The 27,296-nt window shown below is 37.2% G+C and overlaps 1 protein-coding gene across 1 annotated transcript in view; it reads right to left on the bottom strand.

The window, feature by feature from the left end:
- The window catches only part of TLR3 (toll like receptor 3), a 76,795-nt gene that overhangs the window by 12,168 nt on the left and 37,331 nt on the right, over positions 1-27,296 (bottom strand). Inside the window, 2 exon segments of the mRNA XM_053703893.1 lie at positions 13,113-13,162; positions 13,165-13,303. Coding sequence (XP_053559868.1) covers positions 13,113-13,162; positions 13,165-13,303 — 189 coding nt within the window.

Raw genomic sequence — 27,296 nt, 5'->3', positions numbered from 1 at the left:
TAAGACACATACACTTAAATACCTAGGAGTTTGTCTTACCCCTTTGACAGACTCTTTATTACTTACAGACCCTCCAAATCTTACTACCCAAATTCTATTTACAATACAGAGAAATATAGAGGAGTTTATATGGAAAGGAATTAGGCCACAAATTGAGAAATGCACACTCTATTTATCAAAAGGCCATTAATCACCAACACCGAGTAGAGTGGTGCAACAACTCCAAAAATAAACATGGGTCCAAATAGGCAAAATAATTCTCCAAACGCAAAACCTGGGTTCTCTAGGATGGATCTCAACTAAGTCCCGATCTGGGACAATATACAAATATCCTCTTCTGCATGAATTTTTTGCACAATGGGATAAAACTCTCCAGGACAACCCTCATATATCCTCAAACCCATCCCCTCTCACTTCATATATAGAAAACCCAGATATCCCGTTCACAAGGGCACAAGAAATAGACATTGACGAGACACAGATCACACAAACGGCTTTTCATAGAATAATAACAAACAAACAAATCAAGCAGAGGCCAGAACTAGAAACAATAGGAGTTGATCTTACGTGGTATTACCACATGCAACTACAACATTATGTTCAAACAAACAAAAAAGTCCAACTGCTAACTAGGCCCCTAATGCTTTTTGAATCTCTCTGCTCACTAATGCAAACATCAAGACATTTGATCTCCATCATATATTGCATGTTAATGACTTACAAAGAAGCACCTCCTCCTAGCTACACTAGATACTGGAATAGAGAACTCCCTCAAGCACCTAGTGATGGAACTGGGAAAGGATTTTCCTCAACCATGCCAAGGTTTCAGTCTCAGCTAGAGTACTAGAATCTAATTACATGTTCCTTTCTAGGTGGTACTTGACCCCAGATAAAATTAGGAAGATATATAATCAAACGGATGGGAGATGTTGGAGAGGATGTGGTGAACAAGGCTCATTCCTCCACATTTGGTGGGAGTGTAAAGTAATAGAACCCTACTGGAGAACAGTACTAGATGCAATAGATTCAAAACTAATCATCACTTTAACTAGATCACCCAACCTCTTACTCTTCCATAACCTCCCTAAGATAACAGATAAACCCAAGAAACATCTTCTATTTCTCATGCTTATTGGTGCTAAATCCCTAATCCCTAAGCATTGGAAATCAATTAATATTCCCACACAAGCTGAATGGATACACCAAACAGACTGAATTTTGCTACTCTAAAGATTTTACTACATGCAAGATGATAGAATAGAAATACATGAGTACATGCTTACCCTCTGGAAAGCCAACACAACGAATTAATTAGAAAAATCAGAAAAATAATAGTTTGTATAATGTTCCTCCGACAATCCTTATCAGGTGCTGGGTCCACCTCTTCATGGCCCAATCCCCCAGTAACTTATCTATTTATTTCCCCCTCCTAATATGTCCTAAACAACTTATCTTCTCCCCCTCTTCACTATAAACTTATTTTCTGTCTCTTTCTTCCACTCCTTATGTGGATGCATTCAATTTAGATGTTCCTAAATACTTCACGTTACAACAAATTATTGTTATTTGAAATGCAATTGTTAACGCTAAGGATGTTGGTTTTAAGCAGCTATTTAGCATTATCTGATGATCATTTCCAAGTTTGAGTTACCTACCATGATGATTGTACTGAAAGGACTTAAGAACTAGTTCAGGAACTACATTCCACCAAACACACTCTCAACGCGAGGGGTATGAACAAAATTTCCCTCCCATATATGTTATACAAACTAGTCAATGACAACATGTTCAAGATTTTAGAAATGTATAATGTCAACGTTTCCTTTATTGTAATGTTTTCGGAAATCTCAATAAATGTGAGTATGAGAAGTGGGTAGAGCTAGCGCTATAGACTTCCCTATCATCAAGTACAAGGGAACTTCCTCAAATAAGTCCCTAGGCCTAGATAGACAAGTCTAAGATACAAAAAAAGAATTTAAGTACTGGCGCTATAGGCTAGGGATAGGAAAAGAAATAACCACACTAGAAAAGTTTGTGACTAGGTTGTATAAGTTTAGGGAAATATAAATATGCTTTTAATAAAAAGGGGAATTTTAGCATATAGTCCCAATGGGAAGATAAACGTGTGTATATACTGTATATTCGTTTAAGTTGTTAGTAAGTGTTCCCAATAATGATCTATATTAGATACAATATATAATATATAGTAATAAAAGATGTACTAAGGATTAGCTTGAATAAAGCAGATTACAGAAGTACAGAAGAGCTGCTGGTGCAATGCTGAATACGGAGAGCGTATTGCTCTCCGCATTCAGCGAGGTCTTACGGAGCTGATCCGCACTGTCGGATCAGGTCCGCAAGACCTTTGATATATAGGCCTCATTCTCTTGTTATCCTTTGCTGAAAGGTTTATCTAGGAAAGCTTTGGAGCAGCAAAGAACCTAGGTTCTAGCTGATGTTTGCTGGCTGCATATATATACCGATTGTGTTCTGTTAGAAACCAGTAGTGCATTACTGCTCCTTCAGCAAATGATACCAAGAGAATGAAGAAAATTTGATAACCCCTTGAGTGCTAATGACGGCTCTGAGCCGTCACAGAGTTTCCCACTCTGGTGCTAATGACGGCTCAGAGCCGTCACTAGCACTCTCCCACCTTGAGGGAGATCTGGGGGCTCCAACCAGCTCCTACCCTGGCGATCATGCCTGTAGAGTGACAGGCATCACTGGGGCTTCCCGTTTTGCGTGGTGACGTTACGCACAATAACGTGATGACGTCACCGCGAAACTTTATTTATACTTAAAATGAAGGTAAACTTAGCAGGATTCGATTATAGTAAACGTTAATACAAATAAAATAAATAGTACTTTAATTCATGATTTTTTTCAATTTTATATATTAACAGAGTTATCAACTTATTTCTTTCTAGATCGTTTCGTTTCACAAACAACCCGTTTTAATTTTTGTCTTTTTTTATCTGTCCGGTCACGTGTGGGCATCATCCAATAGTAAGTCTGGCCGTTAGGCGGCCGTCATTTGACGTAACAACAGTTCTTGTCCTTCTGCGCATGCGTTTGGTTTACTTTATCTCCATTCCATGGCGGGCTCGCTCCAGTTTCGCATTCACGCAGGCGCAAATAGAACATAGGGCTAAGTGTGCGCATGCGCAAATTGCCCTGGAAGCGAGAACGCGCTTTTGAATTACGTATAGAGCGGGTGGGACCGCTCTGTACGTATTAGACTGAAAAGTGTGCGCATGCGCAAATTGCCCTGGAAGCGAGAACGCACTTTTGAATTACGTATAGAGCGGGTGGGACCGCTCTGTACGTATTAGACTGAAAAAAATCAGGAAATTCATGGAGGGAGGAGATAATAATGGAAGCGTGAGTAGATAAAAATACTTTATAATACAATCATATATATTGAAATAGTTTAAAAAAAAAATAGTGATCGTACTATATAGCATATGCAAAATATAATAAAGCTTAGAAAACAGGAAAACTTTACCTTCACTTTAACAATGTTAAGTATAGGAGCAGGGGGCATGCTGCTTAGAAGCCTGTATCTCCGGCATCTAAGCCGCTGCAGACCCCCAAGACCCACCATTGGAAAGGTAATCGTCTAACCTCTGCAACAGTGTAAGTCTTGGGGGTCTGAAGAAAAATAAAAGTTAAAAAAAATTGTTACAAAAAAAATAACTTTAAAAAATCTTAGCACCCAGGTGGGAAAGTGCTTAGCACTCAAAGGGATAATAGAAGTAAAGTGAAAAATTGTTTAAAATTGTATGTTCTACCTAAATCATGAAATACTTTTTTTTGGGTGGTCCTGTTCTACATATACAAATTTAATAGAAAAACATGTCTTTGTTCCACAAGAGGTACTATTCCAACATGGTTTATAGAATCCCAAGAAAATATCTGATATTTGTCTCTGCAATGAAATTGTTTTGTCAGGAAAATGGAAGTGAAAATTGATGATACCACCAACATATTTCAGTATCTATACAGAATTATTGCCATTTTCCAACACAAATAATAATAAGTTTTACAGGGAAATATGAAACTTTAGAGGACACATTGGTCTATAAGGGACAGGCCCAGTCTATACAACTGAAGTCTAACATAAGTGGCACAGTTAAAAGTTACGGAATTTTTGTGAATTCTAAAAATGGTATTATAGAAGGAGAGACTGTATGGGAGGGGGAGGAGATAGAGAATCCTTCATATACTTTTAAAGGGACAGTATACTCCAAATAAAAAAAAAGATAATCCCCTTTCTTACCCATTCCCCAGTTTTGCATAACCAACACTTTTTACCTCTGTGATTACCTTGTATCTAAACCTCTGCAGACTGCCTCCTTATCTCAGTGCTGTTTAAAGACTTGCATTTAGCTAATTAGTGCTGACTCATGAATAATGAATAAGACTCATGTCTTTGGTTGTTGTTTTTTTTGTGATCTAAAATGCAAATAATAGTCTATATTTATTTAAAATAACAGATATTACCTTTCTGATTACAGTACTGTGCATTATCATTTTCATTTCAAACTTCAACTTGCTAAATTCTGGACTAAATGTGGACTCTGGTTTCTTAACCCATTATCAAAATTTTTGTAATGTACTTTCATATACTGTAGTCAATTACATTGTATATTCCACACTCTCTATGCATAGGAACGCAGGTAAGCCTATGTCCACACTTTTGTCATTATTATTATTCCCCCTTTTTTTCTTTCTTTCCTTTCTCCTTTTTTGACTATCCTTTATTCCCCTGTATACATAATTTCACATTGTTTTACATATTGATTCTATGTTGATATATAACTTTATATCAGTATATGCTTTGTGTATAACCATATATCTCCCCTGTCTGTTATCCTTAACTGACACTGTCTGCCTCTGTCTCCTAAACACCCATAATGATTTTTTACGACACCCCCTCCTCCTCCTCCATTCAGACCTTTGTAACACTTTCTGTCTTTCTAGCCATCCTATGTTTTAAGTAAATTCCATCAAATTGGTCAGTATTGCTTCAGACTTGAAAAAGGAAGACACTCTTCCGAAAGCTTGTCATCTTATAAATGTATAGTTAGTCCAATAAAAAAGTATCATTGCTCAATGCAATACTCTTATTATTTTGATATCTAAATCTCTGGACTAACACGGCTACTCCAATCAACGTATATATATATGTGTGTGTGTGTGTAATTATGTGTTTATATGTGTAAATATGTAAGTACACATATACATACAGTACATATAAACAAATGAGAGAGAAAAATAAAATGCAGTTGTCCGGTGGTCAGGGACGACTACATAATTACACCAGGCAACATAGGAAGCATTTATTTTTTATTTAAACTTTTGAATAAATTAAAATAATTATACCCCCCCCCCCCCAACAGGATGTAACCATTATCTGTGCGTGGGCATTTGCAAGACATAAGGGCTTTGGGGCGAGAGAGGGAGTGGGGAGCAGGGTGGCCGTGCAGCAACTAGAAGCCGCGCTGCACTGTAGTCTTGCAGCATGTTAGGAGGGAGGTTCAGTGGGTCTATGTCAGGTTGTGGAGCAAATTGTGCTCAGTAGGCCAGCAGAAGACTTGGATCCCTGCAGGAGATTTAGGTATCAGAGGTGCTAATGTTTGATATTCATGAGCCCCTCACATGAGACCAGGAACTTGGTGAGTCACTGCTATGGGTGGATGACAACAGAAAGTTTTGTTTCGAGCCAGTGTAAATGTGTAGGCACCATACAGCTTTTTCCGTTTTGTGTGTGTAATGTTTTACTTACAGGGGCAATAAAAGGTGTAACTGCAGCTGTAGAGACACACTCCAGCGGCAGTTACACATCATTCCATGCTCCAATCTCCACTTTATAGCTGCAATATAATTTTCACAAACTCGGCTTCTGTACGTGATGTTAACTCCTTGAGGCCTATTTATCAAGCAGCCGTCAACCACAAATATGCTGGAATTCCGCAGCGTAGTTGTGGCAAGCCTGATTCGACATATTTATCAAGCCTACAGACCGGCAAAAGTTGAAATTTGTGACGTAACATACGATCCGCTGGTCTCAGTCTGACACAGATCGATGTTTTACGTCATTACAGATGTTCCGAATACAAATTCAGCACTATCTGACAACTTTTGCCATTTATCAAACTTTCTAACAGGTATGCTCGCGGCTATTCCAGCCCAGCGTACCTGGTTTTCAATCCACCACCCTGGAGGCCGCGGATGCCATAGGAATCAATGGGAGTCTGAAAGCAGCGAAAGCTTATGTTCACTGCTGCCCGATATCCCATTGATTTCTATGGTAGAATAAAAGTTACATTTACACCTAACACCCTAACATAAGCCCCGAGTCTAAACACCCCTAATCTGCCACCCCGACATCGCCGCCACCTACATAGTGTTATTAACCCCTATCCCACCTCTCCCTGACAGCGCCGCAACTAAATAAATGTATTAACCAATGTCCCGCTGCTCCCAGACACTGCAGCAACTAAATTATTATATTAACCCCTATTCTGCCGCTCCCGGAGCCCACCGCAACTCTAACAAGCCGCTAACTTTACATTAAATATTAACTCATCCCTATCTTATAATAAATTTAAACTTACCTGTAGAATTAAAATGAACTAATTCTAAACTATTAATTAACCTACCCTAACTATTATACTAAAATTACATTAAACTATATTAAACTATTAATTAACCTACCCTAACTATTATACTACAATTACATTAAACTACAAATTAAATTAACTATATTATATATTTAAAAACCTAACCTACTCAAGTTATTTAAATCTACAATAAAGAATTACTAATTTACAAAAAAATAACAACTAAGTTACACAAAATAAAAAACACTAAGTTACACAAAATAAAAAACACTAAGTTACACAAAATAAAAAAGCACTAAGTTACACAAAATAAAAAATAAATTATCAAATATTTAACTAATCTAATAGCCCTATCAAAATAAAAAGCCCCCCCAAAAATAAAAAAAAACATAGCCTACAATAAACTACCAATGGCCCTTAAAAGAGCCTTTTGCGGGCATTGCCCCAAAGAAATCAGCTCTTTTAGCTGTAAAATAAAATACAAACACCCCCCCAACAGTAAAACCCACCACCCACACAACCAAACCCCCCAAATAAAAACCCTATCTAAAAAACCTAAGCTCCCCATTGCCCTGAAAAGGGCATTTAGCTCTTTTTCCGGCCCAAAGTCCCTAAGCTAAAATTAAAACCCACCCAATAAACCCTTAAAAAAACTTACACTAACCCCAAAGATCCACTTACAGTTTTCGAAGACCGACATCCATCCTCATCCAAGTGGCAGAAGTCCTCAGCGAAGCCTGCAGAAGTCTTCATCCAAGTGGGCAGAAGTCTTCATCCAGACGGCATCTTTCTATCTTCATCCATCCGGCGCGGGAACGGCTCCATCTTCAAGACATCCGGCGCGGAGCATCCTCTTCTTACGATCGCCGCTGAAGAATGAAGTTTCCTTTAAATGACGTCATCCAAGATGGCGTCTCTTACATTCCGATTGGCTGATAGAATTCTATCAGCCAATAGGAATTAAGGTGGAAAAATCCTATTGGCTGTTGCAATCAGTCAATAGGATTGAGCTTTCATCCTATTGGCTGATCGAATCAGCCAACAAGAATGCGAGTTTCAATCCTATTGGCTGATTGGATCAGCCAATAGGATGAAAGCTCAATCCTATTGGCTGATTGCAACAGCCAATAGGATTTTTTCAACCTTAATTCCTATTGGCTGATAGAATTCTAAAGAGCTATATGCCCTTTTAAGGGCAATGCCCATACAAATCCCTTTTCAGGGCAATGGGGAGCTTAGGTTTTTTAGATAGGATTTCTATTTGGGGGGGTTGGCTGTGTGGGTGATGGGTTTTACTGTTGGGGGGTGTTTGTATTTTTTTTTACAGGTAAAAGAGCTGATTTCCTTGGGGCAATGCCCCGCAAAAGGCCATTTTAAGGGCCATTGGTAGTTTATGTAGGCCAGGGTAATTTTTTATTTTGGGGGGCTTTTTTATTTTGATAGGGCTATTAGATTAGGTGTAGTTTAAATATTTCATAATTTATTTTTTATTTTGTGCAACTTAGTGTTTTTTATTTTGTGTAACTTAGTGTTTTTTATTTTGTGTAACTTAGTTGTTATTTTTTGTAACTTAGTAATTCTTTATTGTAGATTTAAATAACTTGAGTAGGGTTGGTTTTTAAATATATAATATAGTTAATTTAATTTGTAGTTTAATGTAATTTTAGTATAATAGTTAGGGTAGGTTAATTAATAGTTTAATATAGTTTAATGTAATTTAGTATAATAGTTAGGGTAGGTTAATTAATAGTTTAAAATAGTTTATTTTAATTCTAAAGGTAAGTTTAACTTTATTATAAGATAGGGATGAGTTAATATTTAATGTAAAGTTAGCAGGTTGTTTAGGTTTAGGGGTTAATAGCTTAATTTAGTTTATGGCGATGTGGGGGGCTGGCGGTTTAGGGGTTAATAGGTTTAGTAAGTGGTAGTGATGTGGGAGGCCAGGGGTGTAGTGGGTTAATACATTTATTTAGTTGCGGGTGGGCTCCGGGAGCAGAGGGATAGGGGTTAATAACTTTATTAGTGTTGCGGTGTGCTACGGGTGCGGCGGGGATAGGGGTAAACATTTTAGTATAGTGGCGGGTGTTTAATGACAGAGTATAAATAAAGTTGGGAAAAAGCCGAATAGCAGCGAGATTGATGACTGTTAGTTAGCAACAGTTCGCTGCTCATTGCCCCGTACTTGGTGCGTGGCTTTTTGACAGCTTTTTTTAATAACTTATGAGAGCGTATTCAGGTCCGCGGCCGCGATGTTTGGCGATGTTAGGCGAGCGTATTGGTGCCGGCGTATGCAGCATAGTTGACGGCATGATAAATATCCCTCTTAGGCTGCTGTCTTGTGCCATGATGCTAACTATGACATTTTTGATGGAGCTATTGAACATGTTTTCAAGGCATAACCGTACTTAACATAATCTTTGCTATATATCTTGGCATTGCATTTCCAAGTTGTGCTATTTGTTTTAAAACAGTAATTATATTTTTAGTATGTTTGTTGCAATCATTCCTAAAACTGTGTTTAGATCATAGAGAATAGTTTAAGTTTCATTTATAATTATTTAAGGTATTAAAGTTTTTTTTCCCTTTGGATTGTTAAAAAGTATAACTTATGGAGATGTTCATCTAGCCAGCACTAGAGCTGTGTTTAACAAACCATTGAGTAATTTAGCTCCTAAATTAATTTACTGTGGACATCTGTGTAGTAAACATCTTTGCAACATTTTGGAGAATATCAATTAGGCAGTTTTTTTTTTGTTGAAGAGTTGTTAAAAGTGTGCTAAAAAACAATTTTAACAAAGTGTTAAATGTTAACCTACCCTTCCTCTCTCTCTTCTCTATGTCTCCCTCTCTATCCCCTCTCACCTATCTACTCTCTCTCCCCCTCCCTATCATCTACTCTCTCTCTCTTTCTCTCCCTCTTTCTCTCTCTCTCCCCTCTTTCTCCCAATCTACTCTCTATCACTCTCACTCTTCCATCTACTCTCTGAGGCCTATTTAACAACGGTCTATCGGTCCTGATCCGACGCTGTCGGATCATCCATACGGAGCTTGATAGATAGGCCCCTCTCTCTCCCATCTACTCTCTCTCTCTCTCTCTCTCTCGCTCTATCTCCATCTCTCCCATCTACTCTCTTTCTTTCTCCCATCTACTCTCTCTCTACTCTATATCTCCCTCTCTCCTATTTACTCTCTCTCCCCTCTTTATCACTTACTCTCTTTCTCTCTTTCCCTCTTTCTCTCTCCCTTTCTCCCTCCCTTTCTCCCATCTACTCTCTATCACTCTCTCTATTCCATCTACTCCCTCTCTCTCCCATCTACTCTCTCTCTTCCATCTACTCTCTCTATCTCCATCTCTCCCATCTACTCTCTCTCTCTTTCTCCCATCTACTCTCTCTTTACTCTTTATCTCTCCCTCTCTCCTATTTACTCTCTCTCCCTCTCTCTATCATCTACTCTCTTTCTCTCTCTCCCTCTTTCTCTCACCCTTTCTCCCATCTACTCTCTATCACTCTCTCTATTCCATCTACTCTCTCTCTCTCCCATCTACTCTCTCTCTCTCTCTCTCTCTCTCTCTCTCTCTCAATCTCCCTCTCTATCTCCTTCTCTCCCATCTACTCTCTCTCTCTCCCATCTACTCTCTCTCTACTCTTTATCTCTCCCTCTCTCCCATCTACTCTCTCTCTCTCTCCCTCTCTATCTCCCTCTCTCCCATCTACTCCCTCTACCAGCTCTCTCTCTTCCTCTCTCTTTGTCTTTCTCTGTTACTCCCTTTCTTTTTCCCAACCTTTTTTTTTCTCTCCCCTATTTCTTGCTCTTTCTCTGCACCCTCTCCTCTGTTGTCTCTCTTCCTCCCTCTCTGTTGTCTCTCTCTCCCTTTCTATCTTCCTTTTTTGTCTCCCTTTCTTCTCCGTCTCTGTGTGTGTGAGAGAGATGAGTATATGTGTGTGTCTCTTTTTAGGTAAGAGAATAAGTTTATATTATTTATACGTTTATGACCATATACAAAGTGTTTTATTGCTGCGTATTACAAGTTTACATATGACATTGTGAAAATTTGGAGTGGGACTACTAAGAAATCTCATGAGACCACTATCTCTTGGGCAAATTATTCAGCGCCCTGTATATATATATATATATATATATATATATATATATATATATATATATATATATATACTGTATATATATTTATATGCACTTTTGAGGCCTTTCCAATCAAATACCCTGACGCATGCAATATATTTTTTAATACATTTTAATATGTTTTAATGTTTTTAATAGAAATACTTGAAATTCCTATGTTCATTTAGAAAAAAAGATTTTTATTTAAAAAAAAATATCTATATATATTTTTTATATGTACATACAATATATATATATATATATATATAATATATATATGTATATATTCATATAGATATATAGGTATAGACAAAAAGTATCCTGATGCACCTTCGGCTTTAATACAGTTGGTCTAGGGCAGTCTTGGGTTAGCGCGCAAGCAATAAATAGAAAAAGCTTTTCTTTAGCGCTGCGCTACCCGTTGAAGTCTATGGAGAGAGGGAATTAGCGCAGTCCGAAGTTTTGAAGTTAGTGAGCCTGAGTCTTTTTTACTTTCAACTTGTAATACTTGTAATACCCATCAACTTATAATACTCATGAGCGATAAAAAGTTATCGCACCACTTGTAATCTAGGCCTATATTGGTTAAAATTGTTACCAGTCGTTGACAAATTTTTTACAAATATTTTCAATTATTATGAATCTGCAAATCAAATTATGGGAGCTTTATTAAAAATACTATTTTCCTTTATTTTATACAAATTAATTTTCAACACAAAGTATATTCATATACATATTTTTATAAAGGCATTTATTTAATTATTTATTCCCCCCCCCCCCCCCTTTACATTTCTATAGAAAAGGTACTGAAAGTAATCTAGCAGTAGTACTCAAGACTGGTTACTTTTGTTTCCCAAACAACAGCTGTTTGAAATAGGAAGAACTTTTTTTTTCAGATATTTGGTTTCACCGAAACTTACTTTTCCTTATTTTATGAAGATATGGAAGTAAGAATTAAACTTTCATAGTTCAGATAAAACATGTTATTTCAATTTACTTCTATAAGCAAATTAACTTTGTTCTCTTGGTATCCTTTTGTTGATATGCAATACCTAGTAGGTGCTACTTCTAAATGCTGGCTAGTGATTTGTGGCACATATTCCTCTTGTCATTGGTCCATCAGATGTGTATATCTATGTTCCAGTCCTGCCCTACTGCTCTGGAGCTGGCTTTAATTATGTGTTTAACACTGTTTTATAAGGGTTAAACACCTAATAATATGCACACAACATGCACAAATAAAATGTGTATATGTACGTGTGTTTATTATTACTATTATTCATAAGATTTAACTTTCCTCACAAAAAATAAGTGTAATAAGATTTATAGAACAGCAAAAACGGAACCAAAGTGGATTTGTTGCATGGCAGTGTGACCACAGCTTGTGAATCATCTTTCTATTTATATCCTGGTTGTCTGGGGCACTGATGCATTTTTGTATGTTAGAGGGCCAAGGAACAGTTTAAAGGACCAGTAACTATAGTAGATTTGCATAATAAGCAAATGCAAGATAACAAGGACAAAGCAATAGCACTTAGTCTGCACTTCGAATGAGTAGTTAGATTTTTTTTTCTGACAAATTTAAAAGTTAAATCTGTTTCCACTCCCCTGTATCATGTGGCAGCCATCAGCCTATCACAAATGCATTACGTATGTTCTGTGTATTCTTGCACATGCTCAGTAGGAGCTGGCGATTTAATAAGTGTAAATGTAAAAAGACTGTGCATATTTTGTTAATATAAGTACATTGGAAAGTTGTCTAAAATTGCTGCTCTAATCTGAATCATGAAAGTTTAATTTTGACTTGAGTGTCCCTTTAATTAGCAAAGTATTTAAAGGGACAGTATTATACCAATTGTCATATAACTGCATATAATAGACACTACTATAAGAAGAATATGCACAGATACTGATCTAAAAAATCCAGTATAAAACCTCTTTTAAAACCTTACTTAGAAGCTCCCAGTTTAGCACTGTTGAAAAGTTTAGGCTGGGACACCCATTGAAATGGGCTGGAAAGCAAAAAAAGCCGACCAAACCCTGCATGTGAAAAGACCCCTTTACACAACCAGGAGCAAGCTGGATAGGTAGACCACAGTCTACTTCTAAAACTTTGGGGCTTGGTTAGGAGTCTGAAATCAGTACAATGTTATTTATTAAATAAGCAAACTATACATTTTTAAAACAACAAAATAACCTGTATCGGCTATATAAATGGATCATCTACAAAACATTTATGCAAAGAAAACCTAGTGTACAATGTCCCTTTAATGAGTAAAAGGTGACCCCTGCTTATGCATTATAATGTCCTTTCTCACTTTAGGTTAGACTACATAATATGAATATGCAGATAGAAATACTTACCATTTTTATGGCATTTGATGATAGTTCAAGGGTCTTTAAAGAAGTGTATATAGAAAAGCTAGTCCGTCTTTAGTGAGCTCTGTTATCTTATTTGAAGACAGAATAAGTTTTTGAAGATTTGGTAGTTGTGGCTTGTTTCCAAGTATGGTTGAAGTCATTTTGTTGTGGGACAAGTCAAGAACACACAAGCTCTGTGGGTAAATATTAATACATTAGTTTTACTTACAAGTTACTCATAAAAATAATATAATACATCACATGATATGAAATGGTTTATTATATAATTTAACACCACTCTTTAAAGACTGCCAAACATATATAAAATAATAGTCCATTATGACACATCAAACTTATTAGCTAATATTTAGGGAGAGCATAATATATATTGTCACATGACAACTAGTTACAATGATCAGCCACTAGCCCATTTATGACTATAACATTAAGTCCAATATTAACTAGTCACCAATGCTAAAGCCTCTTATACCGAAATTGCCCGTCTGCAATTTAACCCAACCCAACAACCCCAAAACTGAGCAATTCTACACCTTCTAATAGCAAATCACACTTACCAAATTGACTGGACAACCCCCACTGCCCTTTAACTCTAACCACTACAACCCAGTGCAAGTTAACCCTAACCAAACTGTCCTTAACCCTTCACCATAAATTACCTTAACTGCACTGACCTGATCATTACATATAATGGCAAGTCCCAATCACTTCCCAGTGCAATTAACACTAACAAGGTCTTCACCATCTTAATCCTCCTTTAAGGGGACAGTAAAATTAAAATTAAAGTTTGGTGATTCAGATAGAGCATGTAGTTTTAAAAAACGTTCCAATTTTCCTTTGTTTTTAAATTGTTTTTGTCCTTTGTTTAGTATGCTGGTAGGAGCTTAGGAGTGTGCATGTGTCTATAGAAGTCTTTGGCAGCAGTGGTTGTAACTATGTATAACATTGCTGTAAACAATATTGCATACACTGCCTGCCAGGATTACTCTTTAACAACGGATAAGAAGCCTAGGCAAAATTGATAATGAAGTAAATTGAAAAGTTATTTAAAATGTTGTGTGCTATACATTTCAGTTTAATTTTGACTTTACTGCCCTTTTAACTATGATACCATATTAAACATATTAGATGAGGTGCAAATAAGATAGAAGCCCATCGAGTTCACCCTATACAGATCCCTACCCTGATTTACAATAAAGAAGCTGACCTTACATTAAACCAATTAGAATTCCTACCTATTTAACAAGCAATCATACCCCTGAATTCTATTTTTATTTGCCAGAAAAGTATCTATAAGTCATTTATAAATGAATCTAAGGTATGGCAGTCACTACCTCCTTAGGAAGGTGTTATATAATTTTATTTCTCTTAGCATGAAATAAATCTTTACTTTACTGGAGTCAAATTTCTCTTCTCTGTTAGTGTAATCCAGTCCACGGATCATCCATTACTTATGGGATATATCTCCTTCCCAACAGGAAGTTGCAAGAGTCACCCACAGCAAGCTGCTATATAGCTCCTCCCCTAACTGCCATTCCCAGTCCATTCTCTTGCCAAGTCTCAACATAGATAGGAGGTCGTGAGAGTCTGTGGTTTTTTATACTTAGTTTATTTCTTCAATCAAAAGTTTGTTATTTTTAAATGGCACCGGAGTGTGCTGTTTATCTCAGGCAGTATTTGGAAGAAGAATCTGCCTGCGTTTTTTCTATGATCTTAGCCAGACGTAACTAAGATCCAGTTGCTGTTCTCACACATTCTGAGGAGTAAGGTACTTTCAGAGGGGGAATGGCGTGCAGGGTTTTCCTGCAAATAAGGTATGTGCAGTAAAATATTTTTCTAAGAATGGAATTGACTAAGAAAATACTGCTGATACCGAAGTAATGTAAGTACAGCCTTTAAATGCAGTGAAAGCGACCTGGTACCAGGCTGATTGATAGAGATATATGCTAAGGTATGTGCAGTAATATATTTTTCTAAGGAATGGAATTGACCAAAGAAAATACTGCTGATTACCGAAGTAATGTAAGTAAAGCCTTAAATGCAGTGATAGCGACTGGATCAGGCTTATTAATAGACATACATACTCTTATAAGAATGTGTTTTAAAACGTTTGCTGGCATGTTTAATCGTTTTTTAACATATGTTTGGTGATAAAACTTATTGGGGCCTAATTTTTCCACATGGCTGGCTTAAATTTTTGCATAGAAAACAGTTATAGGGAAGGTAATCCACAGCTCAGCTGTGGCAGTTTTGTTGTGTCTGTTTAAAAAAAATGTCGTTTTTTTTTTTTTTTTTTTTTTTTTTTTATCTGTTTTTTTGCATTAAGGGGTTAATCATCCATTTGCAAGTGGGTGCAATGCTCTGTTAACTTATTACATGTACCTGTAAAATTTCGTTTGATTTACTGCCTTTTTTCACTGTTTTTCAAATTTTGACAAAATTTGTTTCTCTTAAAGGCACAGTAACGTTTGTTATATTTGCTTGTTAACTTGATTTAAAGTGTTTTCCAAGCTTACTAGTCTCTTTATTATTTCTAACATGTCTAACATAGAGGAGGCTCTGTGTTTATTATGTTTAAAGCCATGGTGGAACCCCATTTTAGAATGTGTACCAGATGTACTGATTCATGTTAAACAATAAAGATCATTTTTTGTATTTAAAAACATTATCACCAGAGGATTCTGTCGAGGGGAAGTTATGCCGACTAACTCTCCCCACGTGTCAGACCCTTTGACTCCCGCTTTAGGGACTCACGCTCAAATGGCGCCAAGTACATCAAGGGCACCCATAGCGTTTATTTTACCAGAGGATTCTGTCGAGGGGGAAGTTATGCCGACTAACTCTCCCCACGTGTCAGACCCTTTGACTCCCGCTCCAGGGACTCACGCTCAAATGGCGCCCAAGTATATCAATGGCGCCCATAGCGTTTATTTTACAAGACATGGCAAAGGTTGTGTATAATACACTGGCAGCAGTATAATAGTCAGACTACCTGAAATTAAAGGAAAGCAAAACAGCTCTGGGGGTAGATACAGAGCATACAGACGCTTTAAGAACCATGTCTGATACTACCTCACAATATGCTTAGTCTGTGGGTGATATTTGTGACTCAGGGAAGATGAATTTAACCTGATTCTGATATTTCTACATTTAAAATTTATGCTTTGAGAACCTCCCACTTGTTGCTCAGGGAGGCTTTAGCTGCTCTGAATGAATGTGTACAATCGCAGTGCCAGAGAAATTGTGTAGACTGGATAAATAATATGCAGTGCGGTGTGTACTTATGGTTTTTCCAATACCTAAAGAGGTTTACTAAAATTTTTCATAAGGAATGGGATAGACCAGGTGTGCCGTTCTCTTCCCCTCCTATTTTTTAGAAGAATGTTTTCTCAATAGTTGCCACCACACGGGACTTATGGCAGACAGTTCCTAAGGTGGAGAGAGAAGAGTTTCTACTCTAGCTAAGCGTACCACTACCTCTGGCCGAGGACTGTTGTGCTTTTTTAGATCCATTGGATAAAAAATGTTTATTCAACAAGGTTTTATCCTGCAGCCCCTTGCACGCATTGCTCCTGTCACTGCTGCTGCGGCGTTCTGGTTTGAGTCTCTTGATGAGGCTTTACAGGCTCCATTGGATGAATTTATTTGACAAGCTTAGAGCACTTAAGCTAGCCAATTCCTTTGTTTTCTGATGCCTTTGTTCCTTTGATAGACTAACGGCTAAGAATTCTGTTTTTTACTATACTGGCACGCAGAGCGCTATGGCTTATATCATGGTCAGCTGTCGTGACTTTAATAAATAAGCTACTTAACTTCCCTTCAAGGGGCAGACCCTATTCAGGCCTAGTTTGAAGGAGATTATTACTTATATCACTGGAGGAAAGATCATGCCCTTCTCAGGACAGGTCCAAATCAAGGGACAAAAAAGGCCTAATTTTCGTGCCTTTCGAAAATTCAAGGCAGGTGTGGCATCAACTTCCTCTAAGGCAAAATAAGAGGGAACTTTTGCTCAGTCCAAGGCGGTCTGGAGACAACCGGACCTGGAACAAAGATAAGCAGGTCAAGGAGCCTGCTGCTGCCTCTAAAACAGCATGAGGAACGGACCCCTATCTGGTAACGGATCCTATAGGGGGCAGACTTCATTCTTCGCCCAGGCGTGGGCAAGAGATGCCCAGGATCCCTGGGCATTGGAAATTATACCCCAGAGATATCTTCTGGATTTCAAAGCTTTCCCCCCAAAAAAAGGGGAGTTTTTGCCTTTCACATTTATCTGCAAACCAGATAAAGAAAGAGACATTCTTGCATTGTGTACGTGACCCATTCAGTTCCAATAGAGGAACAGGGACACAGTTTTCCTCAAATCGGTTTGTGGTTCCAAGGAAAGGAAACCTTCAGACCTATTTTGGATCTAAAAGATCTTAAACAAATTCTTTAGAATTCTATCATTTAAGATGGAAACTATTCGTACCATCTTAAACTATGATCAGGAGAGTCAATAGAGGACTACAATGGATTTGAAGGATGCTTATCCTCACATTACGATGCATAAAGATCACCATCGGTTTTTTCAGGTTTGCCTTTCTAGACAGGCATTACCAGTTTGTAGCTCTTTCCTTTGGCTTAACTACAGCCCCTAGAATCTTTATGGAGGTTCTGGGGTCACTTTGGCGGTCCTTAGGCCGCGGGGCATAGAAGTGGCCCCTTATTTAGACGACATCCTGATACAGGCGTCAAACATCCAAGTTGCCAAGTCTCATACGGACGTAGTACTGGCATTTCTGAGATCGCATGGGTGGAAAGTGAACAAGGAAAGAGTTCTCTATCCCCAATATCAAGGGTTTCCCTCCTAGGGATTCTGATAGATTTTGTAGAATTAAAATTTACCTGACGGAGTCAGGTTGTCAAAGTTTCTAAATTTCTGCCGTGTTCTTCATTCCATCCGCGCCCTTTGGTGGCTCAGTACATGAATGTAATCGGCTTTAATGGTAGCGGCAAGGGACATAGTACCGTTTGCACGCCTACATTTCAGACCACTGCAACTATGCATGCTCAGCCAGAGGAACGGGGATTACACAGATTTGTTCTCCTGTTAAATCCGGACCAAGAAACCAGAGATTCTCTTCTCTGGTGACTATCTCGGGTCCATCTGTCCAAGGGTAATGACCTTCCGCAGGTCAGATGAGACAATTGTTACAACAGATGCCAGCCTTTTAGGTTGGGATACAGTCTGGAACTCCCTGAAGGCTCAGGGATAGTGGACTCAGGAGGAGACCCCTCCTTCTAATGAATATTCTGGAATGGGAGCGATATTCCATGCTCTTCAGACTTGGCCTCAGTTAGCAACTCTGAGGTACATCATATTTCAGTCGGACAATATCACGACTGTGGCTTACATCAACCATCAAGGGGGAACAGAAGTTCCCTAGCAATGTTAGAAGTCTTAAAATAATTCACTGGACAGAGACTCACTCTTGTCTAAAAGTATCCCCTATCCCAGGTGTTGAGAACTGGGAGGCAGATTTTCTAAGTCGTCAGACTTTTCATCCGGGGGAGTGGGAATTCCCTCCGGAGGGGTTTGCACAAGATCAAGCAGGAGAGTGCTTTGGTGCTTTTGACAGCGCCTGCGTGGCCACGCAGGACCTGGTATGCAGATCTGGTGGACATGTCATCCTTTCCACCACGGTCTCTGCTTCTGAGACAGGACCTCTACCTCAGGGTCTTTTCAACCATCTAAATATAACTAATCTGAGATGGACTGCCTGGAGACAGAACGCTTGATGTTATCAAAGCATGGCTTCTCCGAGTCAGTAAATGATACTTAATACAGGCATAAAAGCCTGTCTCTAGGAAAATTTAACATAAGATATGGTGTAAATATCTTATTGTTATGAATCCAAGGGTTACTCATGGAGTAAAGTCTGGATTCCCAGGATATTATCTTTTCTCCAAGATGATTTTGAGAAAAGGGTTGTCAGCTAGTTCTTTAAAAGGACAGATTTCTACTCTGTCTATTCTTTTGCACAAGCGTCTGGCAGGTATTCTAGACGTTCAGGCATTTTGGTCAGGCTTTGGTTAGAACCAAGCCTGTGGTTAAAAATGTTTGCTCCGCCATGGAGCTTAAAGCTGGTTCTTAAGGTTCTTCAAGGAGTTCCATTTGAACCTTTTCATTCCATAGATATCAAACTTCTATCTTGGAAAGTTCCTTTTTGGTAGCTATTTCCTCGGCTCATAGAGTCTCCGAGTTATCTGCGTTGCAATGTGATTCTCCTTATCTGGTTCTCCGTACGGATAAGGTAGTCCTGTGTACCACCTGGGTTTTTACCTAAGGTGGTATCTAACAAGAATATCACTCAAGAGATTGTTGTTCCATTCTTGTATCCTAATCCTTCTTCAAAGAAGGAACGTCTATTACACAATTTGGACGTGGTTCGTGTTTTAAAGTTTTACTTACAAGCTACTACAGATTTTCATCAAACATTCACCTTGTTTGTTGTCTATTCTGGACAGAGGAGAGGTCAAAGGACTTCAGCAACCTCTCTGTCTTTTTGGTTAAAAAGCATAATTCATTTAGCTTATGAGACTGCTGGACAGCAGCCTCCTGAAGGGATTACAGCTCATTCTACTAGAGCTGTGGTTTTCACTTGGGCCTTTTTTAAATGTGGCTTCTGTTGAACAGATTACAAGACGGAGTCTTGGTCTGCGTTTCATACTTTTTCAAATTTAACAAATTGGATATCTTGCTTCTTCGGAGGCTATTTTTGGGAGAAAGGGTTTTTTACAGGCAGTGGTAACTTCCGTTTAAGTACCTGCCTTGTCCCCTCCCATTCATCCGTGTACTTTAGCTTTGGTATTGGTATCCCATAAGTAATGGATGATCCGTGGACTGGATACACTTAACAAGAGAAAACATAATTTATGCTTACCTGATAAATGTATTTCTCTTGTAGTGTATCCAGTCCACGGCCCGCCCTGTCACTTTAAGGCAGGTAATTTTTTCCATTAAAACTACAGTCACCACTGCACCCTATGGTTTTCCTTTCTCTGCATGTTTTCGGTCGAATGACTGGTAATGGCAGTTAGGGGAGGAGCTATATAGCAGCTTTGCTGTGGGTGGACTCTTGCAGCTTCCTGTTGGAAGGAGAATATATCCCATAAGTAATGGATGATCCGTGGACTGGATCCACTACAAGAGAAATAAATTTATCAGGTAAGCATAAATTATGTTTTCCTCTAGCTTTAAATTGTGGTTTCTTTTCACAAACAATTGTCTTGGAACAAACAACGCTTCCACCAACTCTGTATATGTGCCTTGAATGAATGAATGAATGAATATATATATAGTATATAAGTACCAACACTCACTGTTCCCAATCTTTAAAGTCGGGTGGGTGCCACCCAGAAGAATAATAATAAACAGTCCATAGGGTGCACTCGCTGTTTCAAAGCAATAATTGTATTTATTAGAGAGTTACCCCCGTCCTCATACTCTAGTGAACAAACAAATATATATATCATATTACCACTCAAGCACCATTTTCCTAGAGAAAGCAGGCCCAGTTTAGCTAACTTCTCTTCATAGTTTAAATCCCCCTTATTAGGTTTTTATGGCCCCTCTCTGAATGTTTTCAACTGGTCCCCAGAACTGCACTCCATGCTGTCACTTTCTGGGATCAAACCTTAGTCTCCAGCATGCTTGGTTGTTGCTCTATTTATGAGTTACTTGTACTTTTTAGTTCTTGCTTTACCTTTTCCTAACTCAACCTATCTGCACCTAACTTGACCTATCTGCAGTATAGTTTGAACTCGATGGACTTCAGGGTTTTTTCAACCTCATCTACTATGTTACTATGTAAGGGCAATTTACAATCAGCCTGCTGATTATTTAAACACTTGCTTGTTTATAGGATTTGTTCCTGGGTGTGCTGTTGCTATCTCTGTATACTGCCTATTTTTTGAGTTGCTGACCTAATTTCCCATTTTGACTACTCTCTCTGCCTGCCGTTTTGCACACCTTGTTGAACTTTTGCCAGTTCTTGACTATTGCCTCCGGGTCCTGTTTTGGTATTTGTTACTTGTCTGATGCCTTTGCTGCCTGTCTGACCACAAGTATTCTGTTCCCTAATCAGCCACTGGGCCCATACTTGAATTTTTTTACTAGCCACTGTTACTCACAGTTAAGTGATCCTGCCACCTTGCCCCAATCAGCAGCCAGTAGTTAGGGAGGGTGAATCTGACTGCTTTAGTAACAGTGGTTACGTTATACATACTCAAGGTGAGGTCTTACCAACAGAATTATGCTTTCTACCCTTGCATCAATGCCTCTTTAGCTTTAGAAGTTGTTGCCTTGCATTGCACGCTCATTTTTAGCTTGTTATCTATAACTGTGCCTAATACTTTACCTCCTCTGCTTTGCGAAGTCTGTTTAAATAATAGGTAGCCTGGATATTTTTACTTCCAAAATAAAGAACTTTACATTTACCAATAACAGATCTAACTTGCCATTTACTAGCCCATTCTTTCAAGTTTTGTAAATTCCCTTGCAAAGCAATTACATCCTGCACTGACCTAATGACCTTACCCCAGTGTTTATCAACAGTTGCAAGTACCCCTAACAGGCTAGATATTTTTGATACCTTAACTAGAGCACAGGTGAAATGATCAGTTGTTATGTAAGATCAGGTTAGTTACCATGGTTACTAGTCAGCTGTGATCTAGTTTAGGACTGGAGTTGAGAAACACAGCCTTACACAACTTTGTATCATCTGCAAAAATAGATATGTTGCTATTTAAAGTGATTGTTAACTGTTCTGAGAGTAATCAGTGTAACTATGATCAACATCTATCACCACTTTCATTCATCATTACTTAGTTCTCTTCTAAATAAAATTGTTTTTAGAGCTAATAACTTAAATTTACTTATAACTCTTCTCCTAGCGCCGATCTATACTATTTTTTTTAATGACGTTTCTTCATCCGGGCCAATTGATTTTGCAGTTGATCCATGGGGCATGCTGTGTAAGAACTTAAATAAAACAGATTAAAAAAACACAGTGCTCTGCTGTATAAACTTATTAACAATATTAGTGGTACTTATAATGTTCGTATGAACTCCTTATGTATAGCCTAAAGTTCTGTCCCTTTAATGGTAGAAATACCTTTAAATATTGAGTTCTATAACGTATCCAGGATCAAGTTAATAACTTTTAGGTGCAAACAGTCCTGCAAACCTATGAACTAAGCGTGTATCTTTGCAGCTCCTCAGATTAAAAGTCCCATCACAGACTTGTCAGGTAGTCAACTAGAAAAAAGAAAGTAGAAAAGCACAACACGCATCTAAGTGCAGATTATAAATATAATACTTTTTATTCCAATAGTGCCTCTCCCAGAGTGCTACTCACAAGATTAAAAAATGAAAAGTGCACATCAGTTGTATACAACCAGCAGTTTTGCTTCAGCGTCTGAGTGCTGATCCACCTCCTTCTGTATTCCTCTTGGTTATTGGTTAAAACAGTCTGTGTATTCCACAAACAGTCCGTGCAGGTGAACCAAGTCCAAAGTTCAACAGGTAAGGAAAGAAAATACCGCTATACATACAGCGAATCAACTAATGATAATTTCTATTGCAGAGTGCTGACAAGCACTGAGATCTCTCAGCTCACCAATGTAACCACTATATGCGGACCCGGTAGCCTCACTGAGACCTATTTACTTTAACTCACTCGACGTACGTTTCGTTCCTATGACCAGGAACTTTTTCAAGAGTGATTTGCCTAATGGGAAGTGCCCCTTATATAGACCCATTTCCGGAAACAGATTTGAATTTACCCCTTAAGTGCAGAGTAACAATAGATTAAAAATTTGCTTTATTTTTTATATATACGGATTTCACATTGTCAGTATACTAGATTAAAATGTATCCATCCAAGACCTTAAAAGATACAATATAATAAACAACATATAATATAAATATTAAAAAATGAGTAATTGCAGTTTAAAATTTATATAATACTAATAAATAATTTAAATAATTTAAAAAGTCATAATATTAACCATATTTTCATATCTGATAAAAAAAATCCAAATGAAAGCATATAACAAGTTCATAAATAATTCTAAAATCTAAACCCCTGAAATATTTTTCCTCAATAGAATATTTGATAACCTATATAAAATAGTTAATTATGTAAAGAACAATTGGATATCTAAATCCACATTTAATCCTTTAGGTTGGAGGCAGTCTAATTCTTTTATCCAAAAATGTTTCTCGTTGCCCTCAACCTAAGAAGTCTGTTGGTGTCCCAAATATTAGGGGAAACCCACGCAATTACTTTAATTTCTAGATCCTTAGTATTATTACTATGCGCGAATTTAAAATGTAATGGCACACTATGTGTATCCAATCCTTTCTCTATATTAGTTAATTGTTCTTTGAATCCATATTTGATCTTTCTTTTAGTTCGCCCTATGTAGATAAAATTACATTTGCACTTTAATTGGTACACTAAATAGGTACTCATACAAGTACATCTACTTTTAACCTTAAATACTTTAGAGCCATCAGAACAATAAAAAAGTTATTCTCTTTAATTTTATGGGGGCACATTACACAATCCCGGGTCTTACATTTATATGTGCCTGCATTTGCCCCTCCCCATTGAGCCAAGTCCTGATCTGTTTCCTTTCTTCCCCTCAATTTGGTTGGTGCAAGAATATTTTTGAGGTCCCTATTTTTCCTAAAGAGGACATCAGGTTTTTCACCTATACATTGTTTCAGTACTGGGTCTAATCTTAATACCTGCCAGAGTTTTCTCATAATACTCTTAATTTTCTGATGCTGAAATTTATGATTACTATTTGAGCTATTTTGACTACTTGTTTTATTGGTTTCATTTTTAGGTTGTTCTATGAGCGATCTCCTATCCATCTGGTCTACCCTATGTTTGGTAGATGTTAATAGATGTTTATTGTAGCCTTTCTCTTCAAATTTAGTAGTTAGGATGTCTGCTTTTAAGTATAATCTTCTGATTTTGTACAATTGCGTTTAATACGCTGATATTGTCCTAAGGGAATATTATATTTCCATCTCTTAAGGTGTCCACTATGGGCATTCAGCAAGCCATTCCTGTCCGTATTTTTCCTAAAAATGTTTTACCGCCACCTTATTGTGCTCATTATCGTTAAATAAGGTAAGATCCAGAAAATCTATTTTATCATGAGAAAATTGGTGAGTAAATTAAAGATTATAATTATTTTTGTTCATATGTTCTATTAATTTATCAATATCACTAGGTGTTCCTTGCCATACCATTATAATATCATCAATAAATCAATGATAATGCATTATATTTGATATGTATGGATTGTTGGTCCAAATTTTATTATTTTCAAAATTAGACATAAATAAATTGGCATAGAATGGGGCAAAGATCGTCCCCATCGCTGTGCCTTGAATCTGTTTGTAAACCTTCCTTCAAATAAAAAATAAGTATGTGTTAGAATGAAATGAATACAGTTTACAATAAACTCAATTTGTGCTGAATCTAATTCCCCTTTCAAACACTCTTCTCTTATTACAGGTACCCCTCTCCCATGAGGGATGCTAGTATATAGAGCAGACACATCACATGTTAGTCATAAGTAGTATTTTTTCCATTCAATTCCTTCATATAGTTTTATAACATGTTTACATCCAATGTGTCTCTTAAGTACACTTTGGTGTTTTTTACTAATGGTTGGAGGAAGTGGCTTGCTGAATGCCCATAGTGGACACCTTTAGAGATGGAAAGATAATATTCCCTTAGGGCAATATCAGCGTATTAAACGCAATTGTACAAAATCAGAAGATTATACTTTAGAAGCAGACATCCTTACTACTAAATTTGAAGAGAAAGGCTACAATAAACATTTATTAACATCTACCAAACATAGGGTAGACCAGATGGATAGGAGATCGCTCATAGAACAACCTAAATATGAAACCAATAAAACAAGTAGTCAAAATAGCTCAAATAGTAATCCTAAATTCATAACTAAATTAAACAGTCAGCATCAGAAAATTAAGAGTATTATGAGAAAACTCTGGCAGGTATTAAGATTAGACCCAGTACTGAAACAATGTATAGGTGAAAAACCTGATGTCCTTTTTAGGAAAAATAGGGACCTCAAAAATATTCTTGCGCCAACCAAATTGAGGGAAAGAAAGGAACCAGGTCAGGACTTGGCTCAATGGGGAGGGGCAAATGCAGGCACATATAAATGTAAGACCCGGGATTGTGTAATGTGCCCCCATATAAGTAAAGAGAATAACTTTTTTTATAGTTCTAATGGCTCTAAAGTATTTAAGGTTAAAAGTAGATGTACTTGTATGAGTACCTATGTAGTGTACCAATTAAAGTGCAAATGTAATTTTATCTACCTAGGGTGAACTAAAAGAAAGATCACATATAGATTCAAAGAACATTTAACTAATATAGAGAAAGGATTGGATACACATAGTGTGCCATTACATTTTAAATTCGCACATAGTAATAATACTAAGGATCTAGAAATTAAAGTAATTGAGTGGGTTTCCCCTAATATTTGGGACACCAACAGACTTCTTAGGTTGAGGCAACGAGAAACATTTTGGATAAAAGAATTAGACTGCTTCCAACCTAAAGGATTAAATGTGGATTTAGATATCCAATCGTTCCTTACATAATTAACTATTTTATATAGGTTATCAAATATTTTATTGAGGAAAAATATTTCAGGGGTTTAGATTTTAGAATTATTTATGAACTTGTTATATGCTTCATTTGGATGTTTTTTATATCAGATATGAATATAGGGTTAATATTATGACTTTTTAAACTATTTAAATTATTTATTAGTATTATATACATTTTAAACTGCAATCACTAATTTTTAATATTTATATTATATGTTGTTTATTATATTGTATCTTTTTAAGGACTTGGATGGATACATTTTAATCTAGTATACTGACAATGTGAAATCCGTATATGTAATTAAGCAAATTTTTACATCTATTGTTACTCTGCACTTATGTAAGGAAGGGGTTAATTCAAAATTTGTTCCGGAAATGGCCTATATAAGGGGCACTTCCTATTAGGCAAATCACTCTTGAAAAAGTTCCTGGTCATAGGAACGAAACGTACGCCGAGTGAGTTAAAGTAAATAGGTCTCAGTGAGTCTACCGGGTCCGCATATAGTGGTTACATTGGTAAGCTGAGAGATCTCAGTGCTTGTCAGCACTCTGCAATAGAAATTATCATTAGTTGATTCGCTGTATGTATAGCGGTATTTTCTTTCCTTACCTGTTGAACTTTGGACTTGGTTCACCTGCACGGACTGTTTGTGGAATACACAGGCTGTTTTAACAATAACCAACAGGAATACAGAAGGAGGTAGATCAACACTCAGACGCTGAAGCAAAACTGCTGGTTTTATACAACCGATGTGCACTTTTCATTTTTTAATCTTGTGAGTAGCACTCTGGGACAGAGGCTATTGGAATAAAAAGTATTATATGCATAATCTGCACTTAGATGCGTGTTGCGCTTTTCTACTTTCTTTTTTCTAGTTGTGTAAGGACTTGGCCGCCTAAAAGCTAGAAAATCTATTGGCCGGATTAAGAAACGTCATTAAAAAAATAAAGTGTAGATTGGCACTAGGAGGAGAGGTATAAGCAAACTAAATAAGGATTTATGAAAGTGGGGTTAGATATATTATGCGTTGAAACCAAAAAAGTTGCATTAAACACAATATAAATACATGTAAAAGAACAGTTACACTCATAAACACTGTCTCATAAAAACAGTTAAAAAAAATATTTAAAATGTTAAGGGCTCAAAGATAGATGGTATAAGGTGTTAGGAAAAATAGGGCTGCAAAGGGCCTTACCATATATATACATACATACACATGTCTAAATGTCTATGTATCTGCGTGTGTTTAAGTGTTTATGTGTTTTACTGTATATGTACTGTACATATTTAACATTCTAATGTCCTTTACTGACAGGATAATGTACTTTTTATAGTAAATATCCACACTCACTGAACTTAGGTGAAAGTAATTTTTTAGTGACGTTTCGGGGTAAAACACCCCTTCCTCAGACGTCTAAGGAAGGGGTTTTGTACCCCGAAACGTCACTACAAACTTACT

Source organism: Bombina bombina, chromosome 2, assembly GCF_027579735.1.
Source record: "Bombina bombina isolate aBomBom1 chromosome 2, aBomBom1.pri, whole genome shotgun sequence".
Classification (NCBI taxonomy): Eukaryota; Metazoa; Chordata; class Amphibia; order Anura; family Bombinatoridae; genus Bombina; species Bombina bombina.
The sequence above is the reverse complement of the archived record's forward strand: the minus strand, read 5'-3'. Positions and strand labels throughout refer to the sequence as shown.